The 20,275-nt window shown below is 42.2% G+C and overlaps 1 protein-coding gene across 3 annotated transcripts in view; it reads left to right on the forward strand.

The window, feature by feature from the left end:
* Window positions 1-20,275, forward strand: part of RAB3C (RAB3C, member RAS oncogene family) — a 399,506-nt gene that overhangs the window by 321,523 nt on the left and 57,708 nt on the right. For all 3 annotated transcript variants that reach the window (XM_060295790.2, XM_060295789.1, XM_060295788.1), the window contains exon 4: window positions 12,657-12,781. In XM_060295790.2, the coding sequence (XP_060151773.1) occupies window positions 12,657-12,781 (125 nt within the window). The remainder of the gene's footprint in view (window positions 1-12,656; window positions 12,782-20,275) is intronic.

Consider the following 20,275-nt stretch of genomic DNA (forward strand, 5'->3'; position numbering starts at 1 on the left):
ATTCCCACCAACAGTGTAGGATGGTTCCCTTTTTTCCACACCCTCTCCAGCATTTATTGTTTGTGGATTTTTTGTTGATGGCCATTTGGACTGGTATGAGGTGATACTTCATTGTAGTTTTGATTTGCATTTCTCTAATAATTAGTGATGTTGAGCATCTTTTCATGTGCCTCTTGGCCATCTGTATGTCTTCTTTGGAGAAATGTCTATTTAGGTCTTCTGCCCATTTTTTTATTTGATTGTTTGTTTTTTGGATATTGAGCTGCAGGCATGGTTTGTAAATTTTGGAGACTAATCCCTTGTATGTCTATTGTTTGCAAATTTTTCTCCCATTGTGTGGGTGGTTTTTTTTGTTTTGTTTGTGGTTTCCTTTCTGTCAAGGGGTATGTTTTGAGGTGGCTGTGAGCTCAGTATGGCTTTAGGCAGCTGGTCTGTTGATGGGTGGGGCTGTGTTCCTATCCTGCTGGTTGTTTGGCCTGAGGAGTTCTAGCACTGGAGCCTGTAGGCTGTTGGGTACGGCCAGGTCTTGATGCCAAAATGGCCACCTCCAGGAGAGATTATGCTGATCAATATTCCCTGAGGCATCTGCCACCAGTGTCCTTGCCCCCCCCCAGTGAGTCAGAGCCACTCCCCCCCCTCCCCAGGAGCCCCTCCAAGACTTGCAGGTTGGTACAGCCAGGCTCCTATGGATTTACTTCTTTCTGCTGGGTCCCAGTGTACATGAAAATTTGTGTGTGCCGTCCAAGACTGGAGTCTCTCTTTCCCCCGGTCCTGTGAAGCTCCTGCAGTCAAGCCCCACTGGCCTTCAAAGCCAAATGCTCTGGGGGTTCCTCCTCACAATGCCAGGCCCTCAGGCTGGGGAGCCTGATATCGGGCTCAGGACTCTCTTGTGGGAGAACCTCTGTGATATAATTACTTTCCATTTTGTGCGTTGCTCACCTCACGCGCATGGGATTTGATTATGTCTTGAAAGTGCCCCTCCTACCATGTTCCTGTGGCTTCTTCTTTGTTTTTGAATGTCAAATCTTTTTTTTTGGTAGGTTCCAGTCTTTTTTGTCAATGGTCGTTCAGCAGTTAGTTCTGATTTTGATGTTTTCGTGAGAGGAGGTGAGCTCAAGTCCTTCTCCTCCACCATCTTGTCTGGAATCAAGGACCTGCTTTTAGTTTGGATGCTTGCTGCCTCTTTCCTCAGCATGTGCTTTCTGTTAACCCCTTGATATGGAGTGTGCAGGTGCAGTGGCCCTTGTGCACTCCTGGGACGGCAGGGACGGTGCTTGGCACCTGCTCACAGTTCTCGTAGCTGCGGCTATGGTCAGTGTGCTCCCTGGACGGTGAGGGCAGTGCTTTGTGCCTGCTCATGAGTCTCCTGGGGGTTGCTGTGGCCCACATGCTCCCGGGACAATGGGGGCAGTGCTTGGCGCCTGCTCATGGGTCTTGCAGCAGTGGCCCCTGCTCGCCTCTGGAGCCCACAATGGCAGCAGCAACTTGCGCCTGCCCCTAGAGCTCCTGTAGGCGGTGACCTATTGCCTGGGAGCACTCAGAGGGAAAAAAGCTCTTCTGGTGGTCCCACCCCTCTCCTTCTGTGCCCCCAACAATGGCATCTTGCCTCTCTGGTGGGCCCAGGCCTCCTCCGGGTACACCCTCAGTTGCCACAGTCCAGCCTCTTCAGGCTGTCTCCATGCAGCCAACCCTGGTCCTCTCCCTGGGTCAAACCTCTAAAGCCTGAGCTTCAGCCCCCGCCCACACCGACAGATGAGCATCCCAGCCTGGGGAGTGCACGGCGGCAGTGCTGACCTTCTGTGCATGTTGCTCTCTGTTTTGCCCTCCACAAACTGGGTGCTGTGCTCTCCTCCTAGGCTCTGAAGCTCCCCCTCCATCCAGGCTGATCGCCCTACTGGTGAGGGGACTTCCCAGCGTACAGGAACCTTTCCTCTTTCACAACTCCCTCCCTGAGGTGCAGGCCCCACCCAGATTCCTTTCTTTTTCTTTTTGTCCTACCTAGTTTTGTGGAGGTTTTCTTGCCCTTTCGGAAGTCTGAGGTCTTCTGCCAGTGTTCAGTAGATTCTCTGTGTGAATCATACCACTTGTAGATGTATTTTTAATGTTTTTGTAGGAGGTGAGCTCTGTGTCCTTCTTCTCTGCCATCTTGAGCCCTTCCCCCCGGAATGCTTAATTTCCTTTTAAAATAAGGTAAAATCACACTTCCATTCAAATATAAAATAAACATGTTAAAGATTTTATTTTCAACTTTTTTTTAAATTAATTTAATTAATTTTTGGCTGTGTTGGGTCTTCATCTCTGTGCGAGGGCTTTCTCTAGTTGCGGCAAGCGGGGGCCACTCTTCATCGCGGTGCATGGGCCTCTCTTGTTGCGAAGCACAGGCTCCAGACGCGCAGGCTCAGCAGTTGTGGCTCACTGGCCCAGTTGCTCCGCGGCGTGTGGGATCTTCCCAGACCAGGGCTCGAACCCAGGTCCCCTGCATTAGCAGGCAGACTGTCAACCACTGCGCCACCAGGGAAGCCCCTAAAGATTTTATTTAACTCAGCAGTTAATGATGGAACCAATATAAGTTGCCAAGGTTCAAGGGAGTAGTCAGTGAAAACACGTAGAGGCAATGGCGAATGCTGGAATGAATTTACCAATATTTGCAAAATAGGTGAATATCCATGGGCGATGATCAATGACATTCCCCCAGACACAATTCATTTACACGTCTATTTCCTATTGGCAAGAACTCATCTATATTATTATCCATTTTCTCCCATTTACAGAGTTGTAAAATAGCTCAAAGTCTATGAAAAGCAAGAGATGATCTGGAAAGATATGCTTGTCAGAACTCCTAGACATCTCTTTTGCCCACTTCAAAGCCTTCCACAATTAATCCTGACAGTGGGATCTTGGAAGAGTTGGCTAGTGTTAGAGGAAAGGAAGATATAACTATATTATTTATTTTCCTGCCTGGAATGGAGGCTTCACAGTCCTAGACTTCAAACAGGTTTAGCGGACATTTCTCCTTTTCCTGTCGTTATCTCCTCTTAATCTCCACTTCTCATTTCCCTTTGGCTTCCACTTGCTCAGTCCCAAAGACTTGAGGTTTCATTCCCCTCTTGGAAACCCCGCCTACCCCACAGGAGGAGACATTCCCTCCTCCTCCTCCTTGGTCCTTTCTTAATGTCTTGCATGCCTCAGTGCTCAGGCTTTGTTCGAATGTGTGTGGAGCTTCTCCTCTGCTCAGCCCCCCGGGCTGTGAAGGGGAAGGACAATTTCCTGGTATCTGAGTGAGGGCAGAGCAGATGCTAGATTCTAAGTTCAGCTTGCCCTTCAGCTAAGTAGCAAAAAGCCTTATCAAAGACCATTCATTCCCCCAGGATAATACAGTCTGATTTGAGAAAAGGATATTTGTTAACCTGGATTTGGCCTTGCCAGTTGTGGAAGAATAACCCAGGCATTCTAGAACCTAGGAACATCTGTCCCTTTCCTGGGTCAGACTCCCTTCTGCTCACTGAAGGGGGGGCTCTGTCTCTGTTTTCCAGTGGGTGATGTTTCCTCCATCCAGTTGTTTTTCTTTCTGGCATAGAAGAGAGATGTCCAGTTGTTCCTACCACACATATGGATTAAAAAAATAGAATTTGACATTTTGTACAAACAAAATGAGATTAGAAGTTATAACAGAGGCATGATAGAAATGGGTCTAAAGTTGGTTTTAGACTGACAATGCAGAATCTGATGTGGTCCCAGGTGGTTCCAGGACCACACTGCTGAAGATGACTGCTTCTTGAGTTCTTGAATAAATGCTATTTGCTCTCAGCAACGGGCTTCCTGCGAAGAGGATCGGATCCTTCAGACCCATCCAGTTCTGCTCATTTCTACATGCAGCCTCATGACTCTCATATATATGGAGATTTAGAGTATGTTGGTCTCCTCAGGAGACACATTACTTTTTATTTTTAAAAACCAGTCAACTGTTTGGCACGTGAATTTCTTCCCAACTTCCATGCTCAGTAGAATGTAGTCACTACTCTTCCCTGTGGAAGTAGACGAGGAAGCATGGAAAGTCCTGGGATACAGACTCACGTCAGCCACTAGGTAACTGCATCCTCTCCATTAACATGTCGCTCCACATGTTGAGTTTCAGCTTTATCATCTACAAAATGAAGGAGTCAGACTAGGAACCTCCAAAGCAACTATTCCACGGTAACGAGGTGCTAAGTTACTCCCTGAGGATCCTCACCCTGACTGTTGGTGCTGGAGCGGAAAGGAATGTGATTCCTGTTGGCTGGAATGAATAGCTCATCACACAGATGGCCCTGCAGGTTGTAGAGAGGCCAACACTTGCTTTTCTCTACCAAGGATGTGGTCAGGATGTCAAAGACCTTGGAAGAACTCTGCCAGCAACGCGTCCTGAAAGGGATGTCGTGGGGCACTGGCATCACATACAGTGGTGATTCTCCTCCTGTGCTGTTTTAATTTTATGCTGATATTCTGAACTTACTGAATGCCTTAGGCATTTTTGCCACATTCGGTCTACGGTTCTCTCATTCATTTGGTCACTAATTCACAGTTACTGGCTGAGACCCTTCTTTGTGCCAGATGTTTTCCTGAGTGCACAGTGGTGAACAAAACAGTTGGGGTCCCTGCCCCCCTGTAGTCTAGGAGAGATACAAGTGAGAAGGTCCAGGTGAGTGAGGTACAGGGTGTATGGGGGCCTATATGATGAGCACCTAGTCCAGAGGAGGGATTGAGCGGAGACCAGATGGAAGAGGGTGAGGTAGCCTGACACAGAGGCCATGTGTTTTAGACAATGGCACATGTGATAGCAACAGGTGAATTTCTTGCAAAACTAATGAAGCTTACATTCTGTGGTGTACCAGGAAACAGACTCTTTGAAAAAAGGCAAAAACAAAAGAAAAAAATCTGATTTGTAGCATTTGCTAATTTTCATGGTATAAAAACACCCATCGTGGTCAACGTTAAGGTACAGTTTCACAACCAACCCACAGAAGTCCTTAATATTTAATAATCAGTGCTTTTGAGCCAGTACTGCCGTCTCCAGAACCTTACTAGAAAGCTTTGGGTCCCTTTCCTGGACAAGCCCATTCCAAGTGTATTAGTTGGGGTTTCTCCTGAAGCAGGCTCGTAGAGGGGAATTTGTATACAAGTGGTTTTTTTCAGAAAGTGTAAGAAATAGCCACAGAGGGTGGGAAAGTTAGCTGGGGAAGGGAAGACCACCAATAAATGGTGTTTCTACCATTATGGGTAACTAGAGTTTCATCCTTCTTGAAATTCTGGGAATCATTGCAGCAGCAGCCGGAGGAGCAAGGGAGTGGCAGTAGTTACACGCTAACTCCTGTCAGTCATTGGCTGAGGTCTATTCCTGGGGTGTGCTCTTTCCCTGTTACATTTGACTTTCCCTGATGGGTGGAGTGGCCTTCCATTGCTTCAGAGAAGACTTTAAAGCCAAAAGCTGCAGATACTGGCAGTTGGAAGGCAGCCAGCACACGAGGAAGTGGCAAGGCCTGGGGAATATGTGCAGAGCACCAACAGCATCTGCTACAAACTGCCCTGTACCTCATTCTGTATTTCTTTTTTTTCTCTTCCATTATGGTTTATCACAGGATATTGAACATAGTTCCCTGTGATATACAGTAGGACCTTGTTGTTTATCCATTCTATGTATACTAGTTTGCATCTGCTAACCCCAAACTCCCAATCCTTCCCTCCCGCTTGGCAACCACAAGTCTGTTCTCTATGTCTGTGAGTCTGTTTCTGTTTCATAAATAAGTTCTTTTGTGTCATATTTTAGATTCCACATATAAGTGATATCATATGGTATTTGTCTTTCTCTGACTTACTTTGCTTAGTATGATAATCTCTAGGTCCATCCATGTAGCTGCAAATGGCATTATTTCATTCTTTTTTATGGCTGAGTAGTATTCCATTGTATGTATGTGCCACATCTTCTTTATCCATTCATCTGTCGATGGACAGTTAGGTGTTTCCATGTCTTGGCTATTGTAAACAGTGCTGCTGTGAACATAGGGGTGCCTGTATCTTTTTGAATTATAGTTTTGTCCAGATATATGCCCAAGAGCAGGATTGCTGGATCATATGGCAACTCTATTTTTAGTTTTTTGAGGAACCTCCATACTGTTCTCCATAGTGGCTGCACCAATTTACATTCCCACCAACAGTGTAGGAGGGTTCCCTTTTCTCCACACCCTCTCCAGCATTTGTTATTTGTAGACGTTTTAATGATGGCCATTCTGACTGTCTGTATTTCTAATTTGCATTTTTTCCTTAAATTGGGCCCTCACATTTGTATTAGTTTTAGGCCTTGCAAAACCTAGACCCACCCATAGTGATAGCTCCTTTGGGTACAAGAGATGAAATGAGAAAGCAATGCTGGGCTCTTCTAGGTTTGGCTGTGATTTGCTGATCTCTGTAGAACTCAGCTGGGCTCCTCCTGCTTTCTCATTCCTCTGGGACAGGCTGGCAGAGCAGCCCCCTTTCTGGGATGGGCTCTTCCATGATGAAGAGCAAGAATACCAGAGGGCTGATGAAACTCACAGTGCCTCTGATGCCTATTGCTCACCAGTGGCTCACACCAAATCTCCTAATATTCCATTGGCCAAAGCAATTCACTTGGCCCAGTCCAAAACCAGGAGGGCAAGGAAATATAATCCACCTACAGGGAAGGAGGTGATGACTCAGTGAGGTCAGTAATACAATCTACTCTAGGATTTTCACCAAGATGTTAGTGGTGGTTATCTGGGGTTAGTGAGATTTCTGATAATTTTTATTTTTTGCTTTAGCTTTTTCTCTTATTAGAATTTTTAATGAGAATATAGCAATTTTACCAAAAACTATAAACCTGTTTCTTAAGTAATTAAAGATATTAAAAGTTGGAGAACAGGGCTTCCCTGGTGGCGCAGTGGTTGAGAGTCCGCCTGCCGATGCAGGGGACATGGGTTCGTGCCCCGGTCCGGGAAGATCCCACATGCCGCGGAGCAGCTGGGCCCGTGAGCCATAGCCACTGATCCTGCACATCTGGAGCCTGTGCTCCGCGACGGGAGAGGCCACAAGAGTGAGAGGCCTGCATACTGCAAAAAAAAAAGAGGCTGGAGAACATTTATTTGAGGATACATTTTTAACATTTCCTTTTATAACTCCTTTATTAAATGAGTCAATGTACCTATGAAAAGCCTATCTCCTCAACTTCTGAGACTACCTGTTAGCTTTTACAGTGTATAAAAATCATTAGGTTTTATTACGTTCCTATTTTTGTTTCCTTATTACTACTCATTCATTTTAAAATTTATTTTGTTTATATCTTAAATTTGTATGTATCTCTGTAAACCACCTGCAAACACTTTGAGCGTTAGATGGGAAGTAAAGAAACCGATTATTTTAAAAACTGAAACAGGTGTGGGCGAGAGAGCCATCCCAGTCATACATACAAATGAGCTGCAGAGATTATTTTTTTAAATGCTTATGATGACGTCCCTAAAGGTTCTGATTTAATTGTTCTAGGTTGAAGTTATTTTTCAAAGCTCTCCAAGGGTTGAGAAAAATTGAATAAATAAATGATTAAGTTAGTAGAAAAGTAACAGAAGGGCCAATGCTATGCGATGAGCAGCAGGAGATTGGGAAATTCCATGATGACTTGAAGTCTGCTGAGATGCTGAAGGCTGAGGCTCCCGAATATTGAGGAGAGTAAGGGAAATGGTTGCTGAGGAGAAATTTGAGCTTCCAGAATGAAGAACAGGACTGCTGTTAAGATCTGTCTGAGATTCACTGCAGGGGGAAGAGCTGGTCATATTCTCCCTGACACCTCATCTTCCCATGTATAGCCCAGATCAGACCCTAAGAGATAACTGCTCTTTGGGTTCCTGAGGTACATTTTGTGGACTGTTTTTCAGAACATTATCACTAATAAGAGTCTCTTCTCAATGAAAACAGGTTGAACTCGTAGGAGATTATTTATATACCCAGAACAAGAGAGGAGAAATAGAGATATTATAGGAATTTGATTTGTCTGTTTACAGCTCTCCTAAATTATTTTATTTTGAGCAGAGTTCGGTCATTTATGTATAAAATATGAAAATCTCTTCATCTCCCTCTGCCTCATAGTATAAAATAAAAAACAAAAATCAAAATCCTCTCTCCCTACATATGTATTTATAGAGGAAACATATAAAAATATAGAAATATATATAGAGAGGGGGGTTATTGTTTTATTTTTGTTTTTAACTAAAAGACAAATAACCTTTTTTTTTTTTTTTTTTAGTAACCAGGACCTCGTTACTGGTAAGGTCTGAGTTAATTGCCATTCGTAGAGTAACCATGGTGACCAGCGTGTTGCTTCTGAGTCCATTAATCTTGTTGAGGTTAACAGTAAATCCCAAAGGATCTTTTACAGTGATTCAGAAATAAATCATCTTCTCTCATGTATGTTATTTGGTGACAGCACTTTCTTTAAATATGTCTCCGTAACAGACAAAGAAATAAGACAATTCCTAATGAGGTGATAAAAATCCATTCCTGAATAAGAAATTTTACAAAATATAGCAAATGACTGAAAAAGTAGATACATAGAAATGACACATGAAAGGAGGATTCACTCAATAAACATGTACCGTACTCCTAATAGACATACCAAAAAAGGCCATTTACTCCTTCTTAGTAATGTATCTGTACAGGACCTCAGCCTTAAGGTATAAACCGGAGACAAAATTTGAGATTCTTCAATGAAAAAAACTCAAATTATTTTTTAGGTTATAGAAAGGATGAGTTGACCTGGACTGAGGAAGAGAAACAGCTGGCTGCCCAAGCTGGGACTAATAATGTTTTATATTTGTGAAAAGGTGTTTGCGACGTAAAGTAGAGCATGACCCTACTTAAAACCACATTTGTCCTACAACATCCCCAGAGATTAAGTACAAAATGTGGTGGCCTCATTTTGCAGATGAAGATGCTGAGGCTGCAGAGTGCAGAATGACTTTCCCATACTCAGTATTAGCACTCTCTTTTAAATGAGCTGAATAAAATTGTTAGGATTCTGAGTTGGAAGGGTTGGGGATTGGATTTTCATCCCAACATTCTTCTGCCCTTAATTCATATTACACACAACTCTGGGTCTTTCTCAACCCATGAGGTTTATATTTTCTCATCTTCAAGTATTCCTGAGCTAAAGGAATAATCCAAGCTCTCATTTCAAGCTAGGTCTTCATACATAAAAGAAATACCAAGAAAACAGTAGTGTTTTACAGAAGCTAAGATGCACAATTACTCATATTTTAACATCTCTGAAATTGGGATGTGTCTTACAATAAATGACATTGTAATTGCTGATGCTGTATGAGAAATGGATTCCACTGCCTGTACATGCACCAGCATGGTCATAGCTGTGTATACTGTCCTTACCTCAACTGAGTGGTGGAACTGTTACAACGTAGGTAGAAAGTTATTGTGTATGCGGGAGGTGGGTATCAGTTTGATGTTAGGGATGTGAATACTCATTTGGAGTAATGACCATCATTTCATATTTCCCTGCAAAGCAACATGCTGGTGCTCTACAGGTCTTAAGGGAAGATACCCACAAGCAGAAGGGTATGTTGACTTATTGAGGTAGTCATAGGATGATCATCTTTCATGAACAAAGCAACTGAAGACAGAAAGAATTACTAAATCCCTCAGAATACATGAAAAAAACTTCAAAGTAACAAGAAGCTGATGTAACTGACAAGTATGTCTAGCAGGACAATTGTTAACCATTGTATCATAGTTTCATAGGCTGCTGCTTTTTGTTCTTGGCCATCCGTAAAGTAATTTTTAATCTTATAATACACAGCATCTTAGATTCTATGATATGTAGTAATTCATAAATCAGTCAGCATGGTTCTGTTCCCCCTGTAGCTGGTGATTGGGCTTTGCCTAAAGCTACTCTGTTGATGGCGGACTTCATCAGAAAGTCCAGAGTCCAAAAACAAATCTTATTTGATTAACCAACTCTGGCAAATTAATGTTTTGTTCACTTCAACACAAATGTCTCAGACCACAGTTGATATTTGATTAAAAAGAGAAATTGTCTCCAAGGGCTCTTGAAGATTTTAAGGTAACGGATCTTTATAATTCCCTAATTACAGAAAGTGTTCATTTTTAATTATTGGCAATTTAGGACATTGCAGAGGTTACAGTAAAATATTTCTGATATAGGTACAATTGGAAAAGGGGATGGTTCTGATGTAATCATGGCATCCCCAAATTATACAGACACACAGTATAAATGGAATGTTGTGTATGCATAGATGTACAATCTATCTCTGTGGCCTCCAAAGACCCCATGAGTTATTATGCTAGAACTGAGAGACTCAGACATGTTTAATGGCAGAAGCAAGCATTCCATTAACTTGATTAAAGAGTACAAATCAGCTAGCTGAGTTGTTTCTTCTTTACCTTCACAAAGGTGCACCCCGGCCCGGTGTAAGTTTATACATTCGGGTGCAGCAGGAAGAGTTTAACTAGGTCAGAAGAGTGCTAAATTTTTTCAGGCAAGCATTTGTCCTTGGTAAATTCAGTAAGCCATGCTATTACATACCAGCCCCAGCCTCCTCCTTATGCAAGTATGACACTCCTGTGACTCCCGTCTCCCCAGCTTCATTCTGCAAATTTGTGTTCTAGCTGTGTGCCAGGATAAGAACTTTCTCCATTAACATAGGGGCTCTCAACCTAGGGCCTTTCCAGGCATAGGCCAAGCCTTGGCTAACAAGACCTAAAGGAGCAAAGGGATAATTTTTTAAATTACCTAAGGAAATCTGATTAGATTTGAATTCCTTTGAAAGAACCTTTGGAATTTATTTATACAACTATCTTAGCACTTGAGATTTAAGATGTGTCCAGGTATAGAATATTTTTTACATCTTAATTCACTCTGGATTCATCATTTTTCATATACCCCACTCATAAGATGAGGTAAGTGAAAAGTGTAGATTTTGAATGTCTGCCTTTAGTTTCCCAGTTTATAGACACATGCTGAATGTGACTATTGCTAGAGGAATGTATTATTCTCTTAGGTGTCATAATTAGAAAGGTCACATCCCCAGATTTTTCTGATAAAATATGCTGCACCTTGAGATGCTCACATGGAACCAAAGGTATCTTTCACCAGGTATTTTAATCTCATTTGAAAACTTGTACTTGGTTCAGGGAAGTACTCTGAAATAAGACCCTATCTGCCCTTTAGCTCTCTTCTTTCTTCTCGGAAAGGAGAAATAGTGATGACATCTCATTAAAAGCTCTCCTGCTGCAGTTTAAACCTATTTGCTTTCATTCTGTCTTCAAGCTGAGAACAGCTCATCACTATTTTCTTTGTAAAAATCCTGAAGTATTTGACAATTGCTAGTAAGAACATGCCAAGCTTCTCTTTTTGACATTATACAAATCCCTTTATTAAACTTTCATCATTTGTTTAGCATCTCTCTCTCTCTCTCTCTCTCTCTCTCTCTCTCTCTTTCTCTCTCTCTTTCTCTCAACCACCCACTGGGTGATATGTCTTTCCCACCTATCTAGAATTGTTATCAAATAAGAACGTGGCCAATAAAAAGGGAGGATTAAAGAACATGGCTTCCTTTCAGCTTCCTCTCTGAAATGATAAAAAATACACTGGAACTTCACTTATCAAACTTGTAATGAGTACTACAGATATGTGTTTAAAAGCACAGGCTTGAAAGCTTTACTGCCTGCGTTTTGATTTCCAGATCTACCACTTTGCTAGCTGAGTTGTCTTAGGCGAACTTTTTAACCTTTCTGTGCCTCATTTTCCTCAACTATAAAATGAGGATCATAATATTATCTCCCTTGAGTTACTCTAAGGATTAAGTTAAGGTAACATATATAAAGAGTTTAAAACAGTACCTGCAAATATTAACTATTATAGTTATCAACTAAGTTTCAAAATCAAAATTTGGTTATGTGCATTATGATCCGTACCAGAAGCTTATTCTGAATCCTAGATATCCTGTTTATAGTAACCTAAAACACCAGCTCATTGTATTATAATTTTGATATTAATCAACCTGGCATTTTTCTCTTAAAAATGTAAGGCATGAGTAGATGAGTTCTTATAACGCTTTTTAAAAATATTATCATTACCCCCAGATTTCCTAACCCAATTGTCTTAGCTCTTTAAGTTGTGACTGTAACGAGGTAAAAATTCTTTTCTGTGATGGGCTATAAATAGTGACCAACCATCTCAGGTTTCTTGGAAGTGAGGGGTTTCTTGGGGCATAGGACTTTTACTGCTAAAACTGGGAACATCTTGGGCAAACTGGGATGGTTGGCCACTCACTCCAGGTATAAAAGTACTGTATAAGGTGAAGTAGAAGGGGGAAAGGAAGAAGCAGTAGTAATATTAATCTCACCAAACACAGAAGAATTCTAAATACAACACCACCATTCCCCTGATTTTTGACTCATGCAATCCCTGATGAGTGTCTGAAGGGTAAAATTGCACTGAACTAATTAATTCTAAATGTCAGGTATTTGGGCTTCATTTTTTGCTGTTATCGTCATCTGTGGGATGTATTTCTTCTCCTTCATTTTATGCTGTTGCATTTTCCTCTGATCATTTTTTTGCCTTTTTTTTTTTTTCCTGGTAGGTCAACTCAAATCAAAACATACTCATGGGATAATGCCCAGGTTATCCTGGTTGGGAACAAATGTGACATGGAAGATGAGCGAGTCATCTCAACTGAGAGGGGCCAACATTTAGGAGAACAGCTTGGTAAGAAACAAATGATCAAATCAATGAGAAAGAGCATGGTAATTACTTGTAACACAGTGCAGAGTCCCAGCTACTTGCTAGGATGGATTTAATGAAAAGATTGTCAACCCGACAGTAGAAACCAACACATCACCTGTAAGTAGTAAGTGGACTTCCTCCCACTTTCTGTGGTATCCTTAGAATCCAAGCACAATTACAGAAGCAAAATAGACAGCCAGCATCTGGATTTAGTACAAGATGTTCAAATTCCATTGCATAAGAAAGACAGGATGTGCCTTGCTTGCTATTTCTTTGGGGTTTTTTCTCTATATACAATATTTTATACTGAGTGAGCACTTTATTATGCTATATGATTGTTGTTTTCAAGTTTCCATTGGAGGAGGGTGGGTAATAGGCACAGAATAGGTCATGTTATAGATTCTGGTTCTAGAGACACCACTGGCAACGTGTGTTACAGTTACAAACCTCTTTGAAACTCAGTTTCCTCATCTCTTAAAAATGAGTATTATGACCCATGCCTACTTTACCAAGTCCTTGTAGATAAGATCAACTGAGATAAGAGATAGATATGAAAGAGTTTTAGAAATGGCAAAGCCATTTCAAATGCAAAACATTGTATATAGGAGAAAAAATGCTTGAGTGAGTAAGGTAGAGTTTTGGTGCAAAGGAGGGAATCATGATTGATTGATTTTTTTAAATAATTTTTATTGGAGTATAGTCGACTTACAATGTTGTGTTAGTTTCAGGTGTACAGCAAAGTGAATAAGTTATACATGTACATATATCCACTCTTTTTTAGATTATTTTCCCATATAGCTCATTATAGAGTATTGAGTAGAGTTCCCTGTGCTATACAGTAGGTCCTTATTAGTTATCTATTTTATATATAGTAGTGTGTATATGTCAATCCCAATCCCCCAATTTATCCCTCCCCCCTTTCCCCTCTAGTAACCATAAGTTTGTTTTCTACATCTGTTTCGGTATTGTAAATAAGGCTCTATTTCTGTTTTGTAAATAAGTTCATTTGTACCATTTTTTAAGATTCCACATATAAGCGATATCATATGATATTTGTCTTTCTCTGACTTACTTCACTCAGTATGACAATCTCTACGTCCATCCATGTTGCTGCAAATGGCATTATTTTGTTCTTTTTTATGGCTGAGTAATATTCCATTGTATATATGTACCACATCTTCTTTATCCACTCCTCTGTCAATGGACATTTAGGTTGCTTCCATGTCTTGGCTACTGTAAATAGTGCTGAAATGAACATTAGGATACCTTTTCAAATTATGTTTTTCTACAGATATATGACCAGGAATGGGATTGTTGGATCATGTAGTAGTTCTATATTTAGTTTTTTAAGGAACTTCCACACTGTTCTCCATTGTGGTTGTACCGATTTACATTCCCACCAAGAGTGTAGAAGGGTTCCCTTTTCTCTACACCCTCTCCAGCACTTATTGTTTGTAGATTTTTTGATGATGGCCATTCTGACTGTTTTAAGGTGATTGTAGTTTTGTACAACTACTCATTGTAATTTTGATTTGCATTTCTCCAATAATTAGTGATGTTGAGCATCTTTTCATGTGCTTTTTGGCTATCTGTGTGTCTTCTTTGGAAAAATGTCTATTTAGATCTTCCATTTTTTGGTTGGGTTGTTTGCTTTTTTGATATTGAGCTGCATGAGCTGTTTGCATATTTTGGAGATTAATTCCTTGTTGCTTCATTTGCAAATATTTTCTCCCATTCTGTTGTCTTTTCATTTTGTTTATGGTGTCCTTTGCTGTGCAAAAGCTTTTAAGTTTCATTACGTCCAATTTGTTTATTTTTGTTTTTATTGTCATTACTCTAGGAGGTGAATTCAAAAAGATATTTCTGCAATTTATGTCAAAGAGAGTTCTGTGTTTTCCTCTAGGAGTTTTATAGTATCCAGCCTTACATTTAGGTCTGTGATCCAATTTGAGTTTATTTTTGTGTATGGTGTTAGAGAGTGTTCTAATTTTATTCTTTTACATGTAGCTGTCCAGTTTTCCCAGCACCACTCATTGAAGAGACTGTCTTTTCTCCATTGCATAGTCACGGTTGCTGGGTTTGATATCATATTTGTGTGTGGATGATTTTTTACCACTACTTTATGTTTGCTTTTACCAGTGAGCTTTCCCACTTGTGATTTTGTTTCTTGTTGTGTCTTTTTCTTTTCTGCCTAGAGAATTCCTTTAGCATTTGTGGTAAAGGTGGTTTGGTAGTGCTGAGATCTCTTAGCTTTTGTTTATCTGTAAAACTTTTGATTGCTCCATTGAATCTGAATGAGAGCCTTGCTGGGTAGAGTATTCTTGGTTCTAGGTCTTTCCCTTTCATCACTTTAAATATATCATGCCACTCCCTTCTGGCCTGAAGAGTTTCTGCTGAAAAATTAGCTGTTAACCTTCTGGGGATTCCCTTCTATGTTGTTTGTTGCTTTTCCCTTGTTGCTTTTAATATTTTTCTCTTTGTCTTTAATTTTTGTCAATTTGATTACCATGTGTCTCGATGTGTTCCTCCTTGGGTTTATCCTGTATGTGACTCTCTGCACTTCCTGGACTTGGATGAGTGTCTCCCTTTCCCATGTTAGGGAACTTTTTAGTTATAATCTCTTCAAATTTTTTCTCAGGCCCTTTTCCTTTCTCTTCATCTTCTGGGACCTCTATATTGCAAATATTCGTGCATTTGCTGTTGTCACAGAGGTCTCTGTGACTGTCCTCATTTTTTTTTTCATTCTTTATTCTCTTCTATGGCAGTGATTTCAAACACTCTGTCTTCCAGCTCACTGTGTTCTTCTGCCTGTTATTCTGCTATTGATTCCTTCTAGTGTGTTTTTTTATTTCAGTTATTGTGTTGTTCATCTCTGTTCTTCAAATCTTCTCGTTTTTAAACATTTCTTATATCTTCTTGGTCTGTTCCTCCATTTTTTTCTGAGATTTTGAATCATATTTACTATTATTACTCTGAATTATTTTTCAGGTAGATTGCCTATCTCCTCTTCCTTTAGTTGTTCTCATGGGTTTTTATCTTGTTGCTTTGTCTGAAACATATTTCTCTGTTGTCTCATTTTGTCTAACTTTCTGTGTTTGTGGTCTCCTTTCCACAGGCTGCAGGATCATAGTTCCTCTTGCTTCTGGTGTCTGACCCCTGGTGGGTGAGGTTGGTGCTGGAGCTTTTGTAGGCGTGCCAGTGGGAGGGACTGGTGCCTGCCCTCTGGTGGGTAGAGCTGGGTCTTGTCCCTCTGGTGGACAGGGCTGTGTCAGGGGGTGTGATTTGAGGTGGCTGTGAGCTCAGTGCAACTTTAGGCAGCCTGTCTTCTGATGGGTAGCACTGTGTTCCTATCTTCTTTGTTGTTTGGCCTGAGGCTTTCCAGCACTGGAGCCTGTAGGTTGTTGGGTCGGGCTGGGTATGGTGCCAAAGTTGGGACCTCCTGGAGAGTTCATGCCAATCAGTATTCCATGGGACCTCCACTACCAGTCTCCTTGCCCCACACAGCAATCTACAGCTGACCCTTATCTCCCCAGGAGAGCCTCCAAGACCCCTAGGTAGGTCTAACACAGGTTCCTATGGATGTACTGCTTTTTGCTGGTCCCAGTGCACACGAGACTTTGTGTGCACCCTCCAAGAGTAGAGTCTCTTTCTCCCAGCCCTGTGGAGTTCCTTCACTCAAGCTCTGCTGGTTTTCAAGGCTAAATGTTCTGGGGGTTCTTCTTCCCAATGCCAGATCCTCAGACTGTGTCTTGGAGGGCTATTTTTATGTGGGAACGTTTCTGTGTGGCCTGCATGGGTTTAAATTTTTTTGGTGCTAGGGCTGTTTTTAGTATAGGTGTCTGCCACCTCTTTCCTCAGTATATGCTGTCCATTATCCCCTTGATAGGAGGTGTGACTGATGTTGTAGTGACAAGAGCCTGCATTGGATATTGAACCTCCCCTTTGTTCTGTGGTTGTCACTGCCCTGTTGGGTGGGGTCTGCTCCCTAGTTCTTGGAGTAGAGGCCCCCAGATCTGTTTCTTGGCTGTGATTCTGATCTGTGGTGTGAGTTAGGTGGGACTGGAGCCCTTCCACTGGGAGAGAAGCCACTGAGTATCCCTCCTCTAGAGTGTTCACCTGTGGGTGTGCTCTGTTGTGTCACCTTTCACCTGTTGTGCAAGCTCTCATATTACACTGTTGTTGGCACTGCTCTCAGCCCCACCTTAACTGTGTGGGTGTGCCGGCAGTTGGCCTGGTGTCTCTCAGGTGCTGTTTTCACCAGGCCACTAGTGTAGGTCCACTGAAGTCAGGTTCCAGGATTGCAGTAATCATGGATCTGCATCCACTGTGGGTGCTATGGGGTCAGCTCGGACTCTGGCCTGGCCCAACACCCATGTGTACGTGTCCACAAAGTCCACAGCTACTAAAGCTAGACCCGTCTCAACTGTAGGAGCACTCGTTGTCTGTTCAGATGTTCTGCAGGTGCTGAGTTTACAAAGCCGGTTGCAGGGGTGTAAATCCTCAGTTTGCACAGCAGTAAGGGGAGATTTCATCTCTTCCTCCTTAGTTGCACGGTCCCTGGGGCTCAGCTGTGGTTTCAGCCCCACCTATGCATGTGGGCCACCCACAGGCATCTGCTCCTGAGGCTGCCCCAGAGCACATGAGCCTGCCCTGGTGGGAAGGGGGCACAGAGGAGGCGGCGGCTGGGGGACACCCATGGCAGGGACTGGTGCATGGGGAGAGAGGCTGCAATGGCCATGATTGATTTATTAATTCAAGGCATTTTTTACCGGGTACCAGTTGTGTATCCTGCACTGTGTCAGACATCACGGGGGATACCAAAAAAGTGTGATCCACAGTCCCTCGGCTCAAGTTGCTTCCAATCAAGTGGGGAGACCAGAGATACACACAAGAAAGCAGAAATAACAGGACAACAACAAAAACAGCATTATGAGGATATGATAAGCTCGGAGACAGGCGCCAAGAGGAAAGCAACAGAGGGAGGGAGGCAGACACAGGTGTTAGAAGGAGGTGTGAGAGTGAAGTGAGATGGGAGGCAGATAAGGAGCAATGCAGAGGAAACAGGGAAAATGTATGGAAATGAGCAGAACAGCTAGGAAGAGGTGAGTGACGAGAGGAGCTAACCATCATATGGGTTAAATGGCAAGACAAGTTTTGAATGTTCCTGAAAGGAGAGTAGAATATGAAAACCATGAGGAGGAGAAGAAGCATCATGAATAAAGGGCACAGTGGAGTAAGGACATCGAGAGGAACATTGGGAGGACAGAGAGTGGAAAAGTTGGAACCCAGCGTGATGTTATGGAAGTAGAGTGGATTTGGGGGACAATTCCAGCCCTAAGCAAATGAGCTGGAATTTCTTTCTTTTCCTTCCTCCTTCCCTCCCTTCCTTCCTCCCTTCTCCCTCCCTCCCTCCTGTCCTTCCCTCCTTCCTCCCTCCTTCCCACCTCACTCCCTCCTGTCCCTTTTTCCTCCCTCCCTTCCTTCTGAGAGTCTGGCTTTCTAACCTTTTTGCCCAGGACCTACAGTAAGAAATGCATTCAATCTAGCAACCCAGTGCATACATACGTAGAAAGAGAATGAAACCAAAGTTTTACAAAACACATTTACTCTTATTAGATGAGATTTGTTCTGATGCTATTCTCTTTTCTATTATTTTTCATTTTCTTTTAATAATTGTTTCAACTCACTAAATAAATCTTAGGATCCACTAATGTGCTTCAACCCGCTATAATTTGAAAAACACTCTTCTGAAGGGGGTACTTTGTGATTAATCTGCAGGGAGTGTGCAGCACAGATTAGAGAAGCAGACATCCTCTCAGTGGGGCACCCTGTCACTTGGTCATCTCATAAATGAACTATGCACAGTCCAGTCTGAGAGCTTGACCATTTCCTTATGAGATTAGTGAGCTCATTAGACCAAAGGTTATCACCCAATGACTGCAAGAACCCTCCCACCAAACTTTCTTACATTCGCCCATGACAAAATCATACAGCTGATGTCTGTTCTTTCTGTGGCTGCCCTTGAGCTTTTATCATCTCGTTCATAGGGCCTCTCCCCATTCCATCAATTTAACAATCTTTTTCCCCCCAAAGTCTGAAAAACTTGGCTATCTTTTCTTTGTCCTCTTAGCACCTCAGGAAGTTAGGAATGGAGAACAGTAGATTCCCCAAGAGAAGAGAGAAAAGAAATCTGGGAGAGGGTTGGCAGGGTGGCTGCCTGAGACAATCTCTTCCCTCCCTGTATTTTCTTGACTAGTCAGGCATATGCTATGTGGAGGGAAGAAACTGCTACACAGACGTAAGTGACTTCTATATATAAACCTGAAAATTGTTTGGTTCAAAGAACAATAGATGGGAGCCAATATTTTAGTGACATTGAGCCAGGTAGCTGGTTACATTTTTTACCACTGTAATAAATTACCTGGGTGTTGAGAAGGTCATGTTGTGGAAGGGGACATGTAGAATGGTGTGAATGCATCAAGAGGGCAGCCTTCCTTGGAACTCCACTGACTGACACAAACCCTTTTCATGCGGTACACAGATGAAGGAAAGTTCCTGAAATTGTGAGGCAGAAATGGTTTATGTACCCATACACATTCCTCCAATGATTTCTGATTGATTTTTTGCTCTGTATTCAATAAACCCCAGCAGTTGTCATAGCAACCAACACTTGGGCATTCTTAGAGAGTCGTTTACCTTCTTTAATGTGCTTTGTTCTTTTCATGACTACACACCCTTCTATAAATGATCATGAGAGATCATTTATACGGGGAAAAAAACCTCACAATCAGTTTAAAGATTTTAAAGGTCTTAGCTTTATTTTCTTTTAATTACTGGTAAAATTCCATTGTCCAGAACAGCATCACACACACACAAAGGTTGGGCACTGTTTTATAAATGTCATTACCACATCTTAGCAGATGGTTCAAAAACACTGCTGTATTGATCTAGTTACAATTAATTCTCCATTGTGGATGGTTACATCCATAACATTTGCTTATCCTAATGAAGGTACTTGATGGAACTGAGCTGTAGCTGAGGTCTTTAAAATACTTGTATGTCAGCTGCCCTTGCCAATCCAAACATTTACAATACATCAGGTGCTTGGGAATACAGTCATAATGCTGCCTTTCAGGAGCAACCATTGTGGCGCCTGTGATGCACTATGCAGACAATCAGCATTTTTCTGGTCTTCCCTTTCCTGGTTGTTTTGTTTCATTTGGCCTCCTGGGCATGCCCTCCTTCTTGCATTCTGCCATCTTGGCTTCTATACCATGGTGCTCTCTCTCCAGCCATACCTTGGCTGTTTCCTTGGGAGACTCCTCCTCTTTCTCCCTCTCGCACTTTGCCTTTCCATCCTTGGCCCACCACTCTTCTCTCTCTGCACTCTCCCTTAGATATTCCCAACCACTTCTGAGGCATGGACTCTGCCTATAAACCAATGACAGCCAAGTCATGTCTTAGCCCTGACCCTTT

The sequence above is a fragment of the Globicephala melas genome, chromosome 3 (assembly GCF_963455315.2).
Source record: "Globicephala melas chromosome 3, mGloMel1.2, whole genome shotgun sequence".
NCBI lineage: Eukaryota > Metazoa > Chordata > Mammalia > Artiodactyla > Delphinidae > Globicephala > Globicephala melas.